At 37.2% G+C, this 13,571-nt stretch overlaps 1 protein-coding gene across 7 annotated transcripts in view; it reads right to left on the reverse strand.

Annotated features, from left to right (window-relative positions):
- Nucleotides 1-2,168: 2,168 nt before the first annotated feature.
- The window catches only part of LOC145691105 (uncharacterized), a 33,589-nt gene continuing 22,186 nt past the window's right edge, over nucleotides 2,169-13,571 (reverse strand). For 5 of the 7 annotated variants that reach the window (XM_081766797.1, XM_081766795.1, XM_081766799.1 and 2 more), the window contains one exon: nucleotides 5,952-9,478. In XM_081766797.1, the coding sequence (XP_081622923.1) occupies nucleotides 8,359-9,478 (1,120 nt within the window). In that variant the 3' untranslated portion in view covers nucleotides 5,952-8,358. Of the gene's footprint in view, nucleotides 2,504-5,951; nucleotides 9,479-13,571 lie in introns of those variants that run through there. The other 2 variants (XM_081766800.1, XM_081766794.1) reach the window with 2 other exon arrangements.

Consider the following 13,571-nt stretch of genomic DNA (forward strand, 5'->3'; position numbering starts at 1 on the left):
TATATTAAAAAATCAATAAAATAATTATCATGGAGACAATTTTTTGTGTTGTATTCAGAAGACAAACAAAAGGTCATTTGGTAAATTGCGGTTCTGAAATTAAACTATCGCAGGCATTCGTTGATGTTAGTTCTCTGTCTCCGTACAATTGGAATCATTTAACATGAGTTTTACGGAAAGAAAAAAGGACATCATTTGGAGCAAATTTATTGAAGTATCTCAAACTCCATCGGACAAGAAAACGACCATACGAACTTGCTGCACAACGTGTAAGAGAAAAATAGTTGGTTTAGTTCAAAGAATGAAGAATTATTATGAAAAATGCAATGCTGTGATAAAACTGTAAACACAAACAAATGGTAAAAGTGTTGATCCGAAAATTGCTTCTGATGATTCTAACGTCAGTAATGTAATTGAGATGCAACTTTAAACTTCAGGTAAGAATTAATTTTGTATCAACAATATCTTTTTCATTATATTATGATAATTTTATTTCGTCCTGCTTTCCCACCTCAGTTCTAAATTTTCTTAGAAACTTTACAACTTGGCATAGCTTGTATAAAGAGACCAGGCGAGAAAGCGCAAGGCATGGCAGTCACCCGCGTTACTAACCATTAAAGCGTGATACTTATTGTAAGCTCATTGCTGAACGTCAGTGTCTGGGACAATTTGATCTCAATTTGTACGTCTGTCTGCATGTAGGCACTACGCTACAGGGCGTAATTTTCGGACTTTTAACATTAAATTTTGAGGGTAGAGGCACGAAACATCAGATTTTGACTGCGATCCGACGTAAAATTTTAAAATTAGTGGTTCGGACCCCACTTTAAACAAAAAGCCCTGTCTCATATAGCCTTGCTACTGATGCAAGACTGTAACTAATAAGACTAAACAACTAATTTGGTGCATAGATAGCTAGAAAACTTTCAGAAGTGGTAACTTCGAAATGACTTGGTTTAGGGCTAAATTAACCGCACAACCATATTTCTAGGCCTTAAAACATGTAACATGGCTCCCTTTGCATTTGAAATTTCGGATACCACGCAAAGATGTCCGCCATGATGCTTAATGGCACCATCTGTGTCAGACCACTTCTAAGTTTCATCATTCTCAATCAACCCGTTATCAACGCACAAGGGTAGTGGGGACTTTTGTTTCACTACGTATATTGATAGATTGTGTGAAATCTCTATAGTAAGTAGATTGTAAAATCCACCTAAAAAGCTGATTACAACGAAAAACGTACTTACGAGAGTCACTGGCAAGAGGGTGTAATAAAAGGAGATCGTGCTATGAAATAATTTGAAAATTACTAATCCGTACTAAAATATTCTCTACCCAACAGAATGTAGTCTTAACGGGAATAAAATAAATGAAAAGATCGGACTTAATAAATAGGTTATTACACGATTTTGAAATATGTTAAGAATCGTGTTTTAAACTGCTCAAAATTTTAAAACTTTTTTTTAGTGTGTGTTTGAAAACATGTTTAAAACATTTTGAAAACATTTTTCATGTTTTAAACACGTTCTGTTCTTTACAAAAACTATTTTTTCCAACTCTGGTTGAAGGTGGTTAATATTCCTCATCTTGGTATCATCCACAACGGATTTCATGTAGCCCCAAAGAAAAAAACTAATGGAATGAGGCCTGGGGAACGCACTGGCCATTCCACAGGTCCTCGCCGGCCTTTCCATCTACGTGGGAATTGCTCGAGGTCCTCACGAGCACATAACCCAAAATGAGGTGGTGCCTGTCATCTTGTTAGAACAAAGGGAAAGAGCTATCCTCTAATGCGACGGATGGCAAGATCTCCTCCTCAAGTTTGTTACGATAGGTAATTACATTTAAATTGTCCTCGATGAAGAACGGACCAATCACATGGGTATCTCAGACAACGCACATCATCAATTTGTCAGAGCCAACGACCCGAGAATCGTCATACCAATGTCGATTGTTATCACACCAGTATCGGCGATTTTGCTTTTTCACCTCACCCAACACAAAAAAAAATAACCTCGTCCTAGAACAACACGTCATATGCGAATCGAGGATTCTGTCTGATTTGTTCCGCGGCCCACTCACAGAATTCGACTAGACGGTCTGGATCATCGTCGGTTAGATGTTGGAATAGTTGTAACTTATATTGATACCACCACTTGTGCACAGATACGATTCGCAGAAAGCACGTACGAGATACGTCACATTCTTGAGCTAGGCGGCGGGAACTGCGGGTGGGACTTTTAGCGAATGATGCCAACACATCAGTTGATGTCGCATAGTCCGTCAGTACACGAGGCCTGCCTGCTTTTGGTTTGTTTTCCAACAACTCGATTTTCTTAAATTTCGCTATTACTTTCCACACTGCATTATGGAAAATGGGCTCCTGTATTAGGCGAGAACCGTTGAAAATATCTGCGATCTGTCTGCTGCTGCGCTCTTTTGATATTAACAGAATCTCTATCTGCTCATCCCTTGCTAGTGCCATTCCGTGTTACGCCACCTGAAACAAAAGAAAATCGGATAAAACTGTGCAATGGAAAACATTTTACCACTGAATTCGAGGACCCAAATTTCAGTCCTACTTGTACCACACGATATGATTCCCAATTTTAAAAAGTTCCCGCCATTTCAAGATGGCGGCCGATGGTATCACGTCTCAAAAAATATTCCCGCTTGTCTGTTTTCGGATCTTTTTCCTCTTTTCCCAATTCTTAACAGTCTGGATGTGGATGTTTCCACACTTTTGGAGTACCCTGTATATTGTGAAATGAAATTAAACATTTTAGTTCACCACTTTTGTATCCTTCAGGCCAAAGGGTACAGATGATAAACGAAGCGGAACCATTCTGTACAACATATGTAAAAGCAGTCAAAAAGGCAGACTCGATTACGAGTGATCGCGATCGCAGTGAGGAAAAAGATCAAGCGAGCATAAGCCTAGTAGAGAGTAAGAAACTTAAGATCGATTGACTACATTCCTAAGCTAATGTGAACATCATTGAGGTTTGCAAGCGCGAAGATTTTAAATAAAAGCAAGTATGAGTTCACACGAGCTGCCTTGAAAAGGGATATTCCTGTTAACAAAAGAAAATGGTTACCACCTGAATCCACCTAACCTCAAAGACTATATATTACGACACTCAAGAGTGGAGAAAATCATACAATAGGAACGGATTACACAATCGGTGGGGTATATTAAAAGAAGTTGCTGGACATATTATAAAGTATATGCACCTTGTTCTAACTCAGAATATGATTCAAAGATTTCACAAAATGGTAACAAGAGGTACAAACTGCTAATTGTTATCAAACTTTAACATTTGAAACAGAAATGAGAAATTCACAAGATAGCTTTGCAACTAAAATTACAAATGTACAAAAATATTACTTCGGTTACACTCGGGTAGCAAGGAAGCATTTATATCTTCCAAACATAAAAAGAGCCTCTCCACGTATTCTATCTTTTATTTGGGAGGGTAGATGCTAATCCGAATAAATTTTCAACCCAAGCAACAACTGACAACCATTGAGTAAAACATAGGTAATATAACAGATCCTGTTTTGTCCTATTGTACTAATTACTTACTACGATTTCAATTTGGGCTTAGAACTAGATGTGCTATTTCAAGTAGATGGAAAGAAAAATTAAAACGTTGTGAGTTGAAAAAACAATTCATTACAAACCAAAAAAAAAAATATCAATTTATGCTTGAAAAAGAGCCACTTAAATGCAGTAATACTTTAGCTTTTACCTTGTCTCAATTGTGAAACGTGTAATTTCGCACGTTAGTTAACAGGAAAACATTTGGTATAAACTATTTTACTTTTTAACCAGTGATGATTTTAAGATTTCCTCTGACGGGACTTTACACAGGTTGAAGCTGCGAGTGATAATAGGGAAAAGTTTACAAAACCTATAACTTTTGTGTTATTCAATGTAGTTTACAAAAATTTATTTCTAGATTAATAACATGTTTATCTGGAAGCAGGTTTGAGGTCTTCGGATTCTGATCACGTATACCCGAGAAGCGAGAATTTGAAACGGTGATTCGTCTGGAAAATTGGTCAAGAGTAGAAGTCAGGTGAATGGTGCTGTTCCTGTGGCCCAAAGCACTATACCTGCTGACAATCATAGGCAAAATATAGAGACGTATGCTGAGAGCTCAGTTTCAAGACAACACATAATGAAAAAGTGTCTTGCCTTCGAAGAAGGACGGGCGAGTATTGTTAATGACAATCTGTACACCGTAGTAGACTTAATCTCTGACCTGAAATGCATTCTCATGGACAGAACATTACGCGGAACATCAGCTAAACTGGCACTACCATATGGTGTTATTCAAAACATTTTAGGTTATGTTCATAAGCATAAGAATATGTGGACAAAGTGGGTGCCTCGGGCATTAATCTGAGAGCGACAAATCAACCAGAATGGCGACGACGCTGAAGATTCTACAGCGTTACACACCGGAGGGTAATAATTCTCTTCACAGTGTAGTGATTATTGATAAAATCATATTGCATCTGCATACTCTATCAAGTAGAGACATCATTGGAATAGTACCATCCATCTTTCCCATGTAGAAAAAAAATTCCACTGCTTCCATCGCTCAGAAAAATTTTGTGCACTGTAATCTGGGATATATCAGGCATGCTACTGAATGATTCTTTGGAACAGGGAGGAATGTGAATGCTGAAAAGTATGGCAGGAAACTTCTCAAGACACAAAATGGCATCATACGAAAACGTCTCACTCTTTTCTGCCGTACTGTATTTCTTATGGATGAAAATGTTATACCCGATTCAGCACAATAACTGTTGAGTGTATTGTGTGTTTACGCTGGGAACAACTAGACTACCCTTTTACAACTTTGACCTAGCTTCCAGTGACGGTCACATTTTCCCTGCTCTAAAGCGGAGCATGGTTGAACACCATTCTCTGACATTTGATGGGTTAAAACCATCGCCTCATAATGGTTGAGAGAACTTGATTTGGACTACTTTGCAACCGGTATGGGAAACATCAATGTGACAATTACTTGACTATGCAAAAGACGATTGGATCGAGTATTAGTGTTGAGTGCTCTCTACCGCCACATGTATTAATCTTCCAAATATGCTTAGATAGGAGGCATAATAGACTCTGTAATAGTTTTTGATCATCCTTCGTATTATTGGAAAGATACTGGTAACCTATGATGAGCAATGTAAATTATCTACGGATGAGGTAATTGCATCTTGAGACTAATCTGAAATCATCACTGAGCTCACTCGTGGCTAAGCGGTTAGCGTCTTTGGCATGGGGAACCCGGGTTGATTTCCCGGCGGGAGCTCATGTGGTTTGGATTTCACGTTAATCAGTAGGTCCACGTCTCATATAGCCTTGATGCTGAAAGGGACGCTAAACTGAAACCAACTCAACTGAAATCATCAGTACTACTAACACTTCATATTAAGCATTCAAATTGAGTAATACAATGACATTTTACAATATTCTAAATAAAAAATATAAATTATTGTATATGAAAGAGTAACTAAATTATTATTCTTATGCGCAACGGAAAACATTTTTCATACTTTTAAAACAAAAACACACGACGTATATACACAAAAAGAAATAGATAAATCATTATAAGAACATATAATAGCTAAAATAAATTTTGTAATAAGGTCGGCCATATTACGAAATAATAAAGATTTTAGATTGAAAGGATTGTCTCGTCATATGCCTTTCTCACTGTTTCTACATTTTCTTAACTCTCTAACCAGATTCGAAATATTTTTGCTTCCGAGAAACGTGACGCAAAATCGTAATAAAACATCACACTGACAAATAATGAAAATATGGGTTTGCGTTGAATATCTGGAAGTTACAGTTCTCGTAATATATAAAGTATTTTTTGAATAAATTACATTTGATTTTATGTTCTAACAACTTATATTGAACACCATGGATCCTTGAAATGATTGGATATGGAGTGATCTAAATGTTTTCTTAGGAGTCTGGATTTGCAAACAATCTTAACGTGCGGATTTACTTCATTGAAACATGATACATATATAATTTCTATTGTTTAAATATTTAGTACTTCAAGCAGTCTGACGGTAGATTGCGCTCATCTTGTAGGTTCGCAGCTGGTTCAAAAGAATTAGAATATTTAGAGCAAATATTTTATTTTGCATTATACTGGTACAATATAGTGTATCCGGAAAATCGTGCCGCCCCAATTTTGAGTAACAGAACCTTTGAGTCATATCTGCAAATGAAATGAAACTGTCACAGAGGGAAATGACTGAGGAAATGGAATGATCTGTCTTTCTCTGGCAAGACTTTTACAATGATTTCAATCCTTTTTGGTTGCTTCCAACACATTCTCTGAGCAGTAGTATGTGGCTAGACACGTGTTGACACTGTTTACTTCCGTTAGTCTTGGCATATTACATTATGCTTGAAATCAGTATTCTTATGACATGCCAGTCTCATGTGGGGTGTTTGTACGTGGTGCAATGTGCTGTTCTTATTGAAGTGTAATACAATCTCACCCGGTGTACCCAATAACTACCATTTCTACACAAAGTCAAATTTGGCTCACTTCCATGATCGTTTACGTCTTGTATAAAAAGAAACAAAAAAATCACCATATATGTTTGGTATGTGAGGGCGAATTACGAACACCTCTCTGATGATTTTTGCCCTAAAAATATCTACGGAGATAGACCTTATTCGGGCGAGCTATATTTCACCTGGGTATACGGCTCAAAAGTCCTGATACTCCAATTTCGGGTTGCGGGACTTTTGGACACAGCACAATAACACAATTTTATATATTAGATTGAAAATTTCATACCAAGTTAATGTATGATATTCTTTACTTCTATAAATATATATAAATCATAATGATAAAGTGCTTCCCACATTTCTCGCAGACATAGATGTTCAAGAAATATATTTTCATACCGGCTTTCTGAACATTATTTCTTCATAATGTTCCTCCTTAAGAACATATAACGAGATACCTAGTTTTTTTTTTAAAATGTAATTAGTATTTTTCCGTTATCATGTTGGGTTTCTTTCTTATTCCTTTGTACCTGTCACGAAAGAGTCCGTGTATTAGTGTTCGAAGTACTTATTTTGCCTTACAAATACTTATTTTGCCTAGGGGTATTGTAATATCTAGCAGCTTTGTGCTGCAGTGCCACTAGCGTATTTGTTCAATTTAATGTAGTTTTTCTCTCTACCAGCCTGTATCGAGAATACTCGGGATAAAATCGATACCAAGTAGGAAATTTTAAACATTATTTTATTGTATGCAACACCCTATGTACATCATTTATCAATAAATATCGTCACTGCACGAATATTTCATCTATATCTACACTGAACTTCTTATAGCTCCGGGATAAAGGGTAAAAGTGAATATGAAAATATAGAGGGACGCATGACATAAAGTAGCCCCCGTGCCTATCTTTGTTCGTTATAATTTTTTAGGAAATGCGGAATGCCATACATTTTTTGGAAATGGCATAACGGCGTCCCTCTCATTTCTACTGCCCGAGATAACTCGGGATAAAAATCTGCAAGTTATGTTTAGCTTCTTTCCTCTACCGAATGTAAAATATTTATGAAGAGATAATTTTATTATGTACCTTCTATATTCAAATAAGCAATAAAAATTGAGTATTTTTGCCAAAAAATTCTCCGATAATTAAGTCGTTAGGAGGTTAAACGACAAGATAAAACTGTTTTTGACATGTCTCTGCCAATGCTTAACATACCGCTGCACAAATCTCATTAAAACTGAGGTTTCTAACTATCTTTATAGTTTTCCCAACATGAGTATACTAAAGTCTACTAAAATGACTTCACAGTTTATGTTCTTTCCATATCTTTAACAGGTTGATAATTTCTAGCAATATGTTAGTAAATACTTCGTCAATTTAATTTCTCTCGCAACAATCATAAAAATAACGTTTCACAACTATGCACGTTGACATATATATTTCCAAATTTCTTTACTATTATGTTTCTTTACTCATTTGTTGTAGATATGACACTTTCACTTATCTGTTAAAAGAAGTTTACATTTCGACCCAATATTTCAGTTGCGAAATCGTTAAAAAGAATTTTCAAAATATATTTCCAACATCCGCAATTACATCAAATAAATAGCGCATACGTACATCAGTTACACAATAAACTTCTATTTTGTTTAAAGCAAATATCTGGGTCATTCAAATTTTAATAGGTCAAAAGGTGACTTTCAAAGGAAGCAACCACAATAATCTCATAAAGATGTTTCCAATATTTCTGTTTACCTCTGTATATCAGAGGTAAAGTTACCGTTGAAGTTACTTTTATACTGAATCGCTTTTACCATTCCTGGCAACAATCAAGGACTTTTCCCTTCTGTGTGTTAACATGTGCATTTCTAAATTTGATTTTCTTGTCAATTGTTTCCCACACTCCTTGCAAGCATATCGTTTTTCACCAGTGTGTTTCACAAAATGCTTCGTTAAATTAGACAATTCAGTAAATCCTTTACCACATACCTCACAACGGTGAGGCTTCTGATCCATATGAATCAACATGTGCCTTTTTACTTTTGATTTTGTAACGAATTGCTTTCCACATTCTTGGCAAAAATGAGGCGTTTTACCTTTATGTGTTAACACGTGGAGTCCTAAAATTGATTTCTTTGTAAATCGCATTCCACACTCAATGCAACTATATAACTTTTCACGAGTATGAGTGTATGAATGCTTAATTAAACAAGATTTCTCAGTAAACCTTCGACCACACACCTCGCAAGTGTGAGGCTTTTCTCCGGTATGATTTAACATGTGCCTTGTTAAACATGACTTTGAACTAAACCGCTTTGCACACACTGGGCAAGGATGAAGTCTTTCACCTGTATGTGTTAACATATGATCCAGTAAATGCTGCTTCCGGCGAAATGCCTTACCACATTCCTCACAAAGATAACTTCTCTCATCCCTATGAGTTAACATATGCCTTTCTAATCTGGACTTTACAATAAAACCCCTTCCACAGTCCTCACAAACATAAGATTTCTCACTTTTATGTGTTAACATGTGTATTGATAAAATAGATTTCGTAGTATATTGCTTTCCACATTCACTGCAACTAAAGTTTTTTTCACGAATATGACTATATGAATGTTTAGCTAAACCAGACTTTTCAGTAAATCTTTTTCCACACTCTCTACAGACGTGAGGTTTATCACCACCGTGCAATAACATATGCCTTGCTAAAGTTGATTCCGAAGTCAATCGCTTGCCACACTCGTGACAACAATAATCATTTGCATTTTTGTGTGTTAACATGTGCTCCGATACGTCTTCTCTTCCAAAAAGCCATTTTCCACATTGCCGACAAGTGCTACTTTTATCAGATTCACATTCTGATATTCCCTCAGGTGTAATTCCGATATGTGAAGGATGTACATTCGTAACTCTGAAATAAGTACAATTCATGAACGTAACATCGAAATTAGCTAACATATTTTGAACAACTAAATACTGTGCCTCTATTAACTTGGACAATATTAACACCACAAGAATATTTAAGGGTCACAATATGATTTGCTTACAAGAAAATTTCGGAGGTTTAGTAACATTTTTAGCTCTTAGATTAACAAGAGTAACCCATTAGTGCATGAAGTTTCTTAGAGATAATATTTGGGCAAAATTTTTTATTTTGGGGTATGTTTAGAGCACTTTAAACTAGTGTAGAGGACTATTTGAAATTTTCGATTGTAGTGAGCAGCAAGTGCCTTAAATAATATCACATGCGCAAGAAACACTTGACTAATAGGCCTATATTTCACAAATGTTTTTAAAATCAATAAATTTTATTTTTCATACAACATTAACACCTAGTTACTTTGGTAAACTGTTTTAGTTATTGACAACGAATTCACATTTCTTTAACAGTCACGTATGTGAAACATTATTAATATTTCAATAACAATGGCCACCTTTCAAGGATTTGCCCTATAAAACAAAAGTGTAAGTTTTTCGAGAACAATAACACCCTATCACGACTGTTAAGCGATCGGGCAACAATGTTTTGTTCGTAAAAGCTCTGTATGTGAGGTTATAATGAATTAAAACGTACTTAACAAAACATCCGATTTTTCGGATTATATGTACTAATGGGTTGAAACAAAACCATGAATTACCGACGAATTTTTCCGTCGCTTTTATTTACCAATCTATTAGACAAATTCAAAAACAATCATTGATCTTCATTCATTCCCACTTTTATTATGGAACCTGTTATATCCCTGAAGTGTAATGGTACAAGTTAGGTATGTTAAATTAATACAAAATGTGATTAATTTAGTACTATCACATACAATTTATTGAATGTGGTAATAGTTCTTTTCATTTTTCTGAATCTGAACCTGAGGGAAGAACACAGACTGAAAGTATTTGAGAACGAGATACTGAGACGAATATTCGGGCCCAAGAGGAACGGGAATGGAGAATGATGGAAACTTCATAACAAGGAACTACGTAATTTATATGGTTTACCCAACATTGTTAGGGTCGTCGAGTCTAAGAGGCTTAGATGGGCAGGTCATGTACCTGGAATGGAACAAAGTGGAAACGCTTTCAAAGTCTTGACTGGAAGACCGATCGGAAAACGACCATTAGGAAGACCTAGGCGCAGATGGGAGGACAATATTAAAATGGATCTCGCAGAGATTGGAATCCAAAGTAGAAACTGGATGCAGGTAGCTAAGGATAGAAGTCAGCGGAGAGCATTTGCGAACCCGTCATTGAACCTCCGGGTTCCATAGGCCATAGAGTTAGTTACTAACTGCAAGCTTACCCACTATCTACAACAAACAAAAATTGTACCGAAAAAACATACATCCAAATTGTAATTTTGGCATTCATGAAACTACACCAATACTACCGAAATGTATTTCAACGGACTACTTTTCCCTTCTTTTATTACTAACTACGACTAAAAGAGAATCATTTATACTAAATGTATGTAATTCAGGCGATATTCATTTAACCTTACACAGGTATGAAGAAATTGAAATCTTTGAAATGCTGATACATGTGTATGATATAGCTCATCACACATGGACTTTCAGATATTTAAGAGCACACAACATTATTTTTAAACATAATAACACAGACTATTTCGGTTATGAGGCAACGACTGATGTGAGTGGTTCCATTTAAATTACAGAGGAACGGTAAATGCTGTGTCGGTACACGCACGATCACACAAAAACAAGCATACATACAGGGTGCGGCACGTAAAACCGGCCCGTAAAGTGAACACATAAAATGAAATGTAATGTATTGAATATGATTAACTACAACACATAAATGAAATGTAATGTATTGAATATGACTGCTCACCTTCACAGCAGGTGCTGAAAGTGTCCTCCGCCCACTTCAACACACATGTGAGCACGATTGAGGAGATTCATATATACCCTTGTCAGTTCTTTTGTAATGCTATTGGTGACATCCTGGATCCTGGTCTTGAGTTCTTCAATTGTGTGTGGATTTGTTTCGTATACTCTTCCGTTTAACAGTCCCCATAAGTAAAAGTCACACGTGGACAAGTCTGGTGACCGAGGAGGCCACAAGCTTTTGCTAATTGTCCTCTCTAGTGTAAACATCTCATGCACAAGGGACAATGATGCAGCTGATGTGTGGCATGTTGCACCGTCCTGCTGAGAGTAACATAACTGACGCTTCTCTACGGTCAAGTGTGTATAAAACTCCCCCAGGATTCCCATATACACGTCACTGTTCACTGTTGTCTCAAAGAATATGGGCCCAATAACGCGTGTGGCGGAAATGGCACACCAAACACCAATCTTCTCATCACGCAAGGGAACCTGGTGGATTGCGTGTGGATTTTCTGTCGACCAATACCGGTTGTTTTGGGAATTTACGTACCCAGACAGGTGGAATCACGCCTCGTCACTCATGATGAGCATTAGTGGATCCAAGAAACCACTGGCAACATTGCTCAACAGCCATGAACAGAAATGCACCCTCTTCTGCAGGTCAGGCTCCTTCAGTTCTTGCACAACACTTATCCGGTACGGTTTTAACTTCAGTCCCCTTAAAACACATCTGCAACTTCTCTCACTCGCATGAACCTGTTGACTCAATCTCCTGGTTGACTTCGAGGACTTCTTGTCATTATCTCCTCCACCTGCATCTTTAATTCAGGTGTGCAGACAGATGGTCGTCTGTTCCTGCGAGCATTTTGAACCGATCCTGTACGCTGCCATTTTTCAATCAATTCCTGAATGGTGCTTTTTGGTGGCACAGAACGTCCTGGAAATTTCTCCCGAAACAAATTCTTTGTTTTCACAAAAGATCCAGTGAGAATGAACCCTTCAACAATGGCAACACGCTCGGGTATCGAATACGGCATTATCACACACTGACACTCACCCGGTTTAACACAACGAGGCCTTTTCTCAACTGGTTTCGACAAGTTTCACTGGCTGCGGCTGCACGTGACTGCTGCAGGTCACGTAAGTCGACCCGACCTCGACACGCCATCTCTTGGTAGGAAGGTAGATTATTTAAGTGTTGCCAAAATCACAATATACCAGAATATTACGACGGGCCGGTTTTACGTGCCGCACCCTGTATAATGACTATTTACAGATCACTTTGGCCAGGACTCACTTCGTAAAGCAACCTTGATTGATTACAATATTCCTTCGTTTGCGTAACGATTTGTCAAAAACACACTGACCTAGAGAAAATAGTAGACATGTGAAAAAAATATATTGACCTTCGTTCAATTGTGATCCTCCCAACTAGTCTGCTTTGCAAAACTGGTGCTAAATTGAATATATCGCGTTCAGCAGAGCACGATCATATAAAAAGTTTGAATATGAAAGAATACGGATCTATCTTTTTGAATAAAACTTCTGACAAGGACATGAAACATGTTCGAGCCTCTCATACTGCTGATACAAACTCCAAAATCAGTGCCTCGCTCACCAACGATACTTTCCGGAGAATGTGCGGTTATCGCAATTCACAAAGGAAGTTTTTTTTTCTAAATACAGGATTTAGTATTTAGATTGCTGTCATTTGCGCATCTGTGACTATTTAGCCCGTTACGTATGAGGTATGACGTCCCTCGGTGAGCACACTATCCGGGGAAATGGAAGGAAGAAAGAACCGGGAAAGGAAGAAAGCGACCTGAGACCTGTACGTGAGGTACCACACCATCATTTGCTTGGTGTTAATGAGGAAACCCCAGAAGAACGTTATTCACGATGGTTGGCCCGGAAAAGCTTGTTACACTTTTTCGACCGAGTATTTCCACCGTTTTGTCTAAAAATAACATTGACTGTCACCAAGGAATTGGAAAGCCTCATGTTATATGTTGGGATGACAGCACTATAATTATTCTGGCAATATATCTTTGACAAATAAGTGACTGAATATTCTTATTTATGAGTGTTCCGAATATAGTATCTGAGATGCAAGAGCAGAAATTCACAGACTGTGTGTGAGTATGGTACGACGGTGCTCCAACT

The sequence above is a fragment of the Thermobia domestica genome, chromosome 7 (genome assembly GCF_964235325.1).
Source record: "Thermobia domestica chromosome 7, izTheDome1.hap1.1, whole genome shotgun sequence".
NCBI classification, from domain to species: domain Eukaryota; kingdom Metazoa; phylum Arthropoda; class Insecta; order Zygentoma; family Lepismatidae; genus Thermobia; species Thermobia domestica.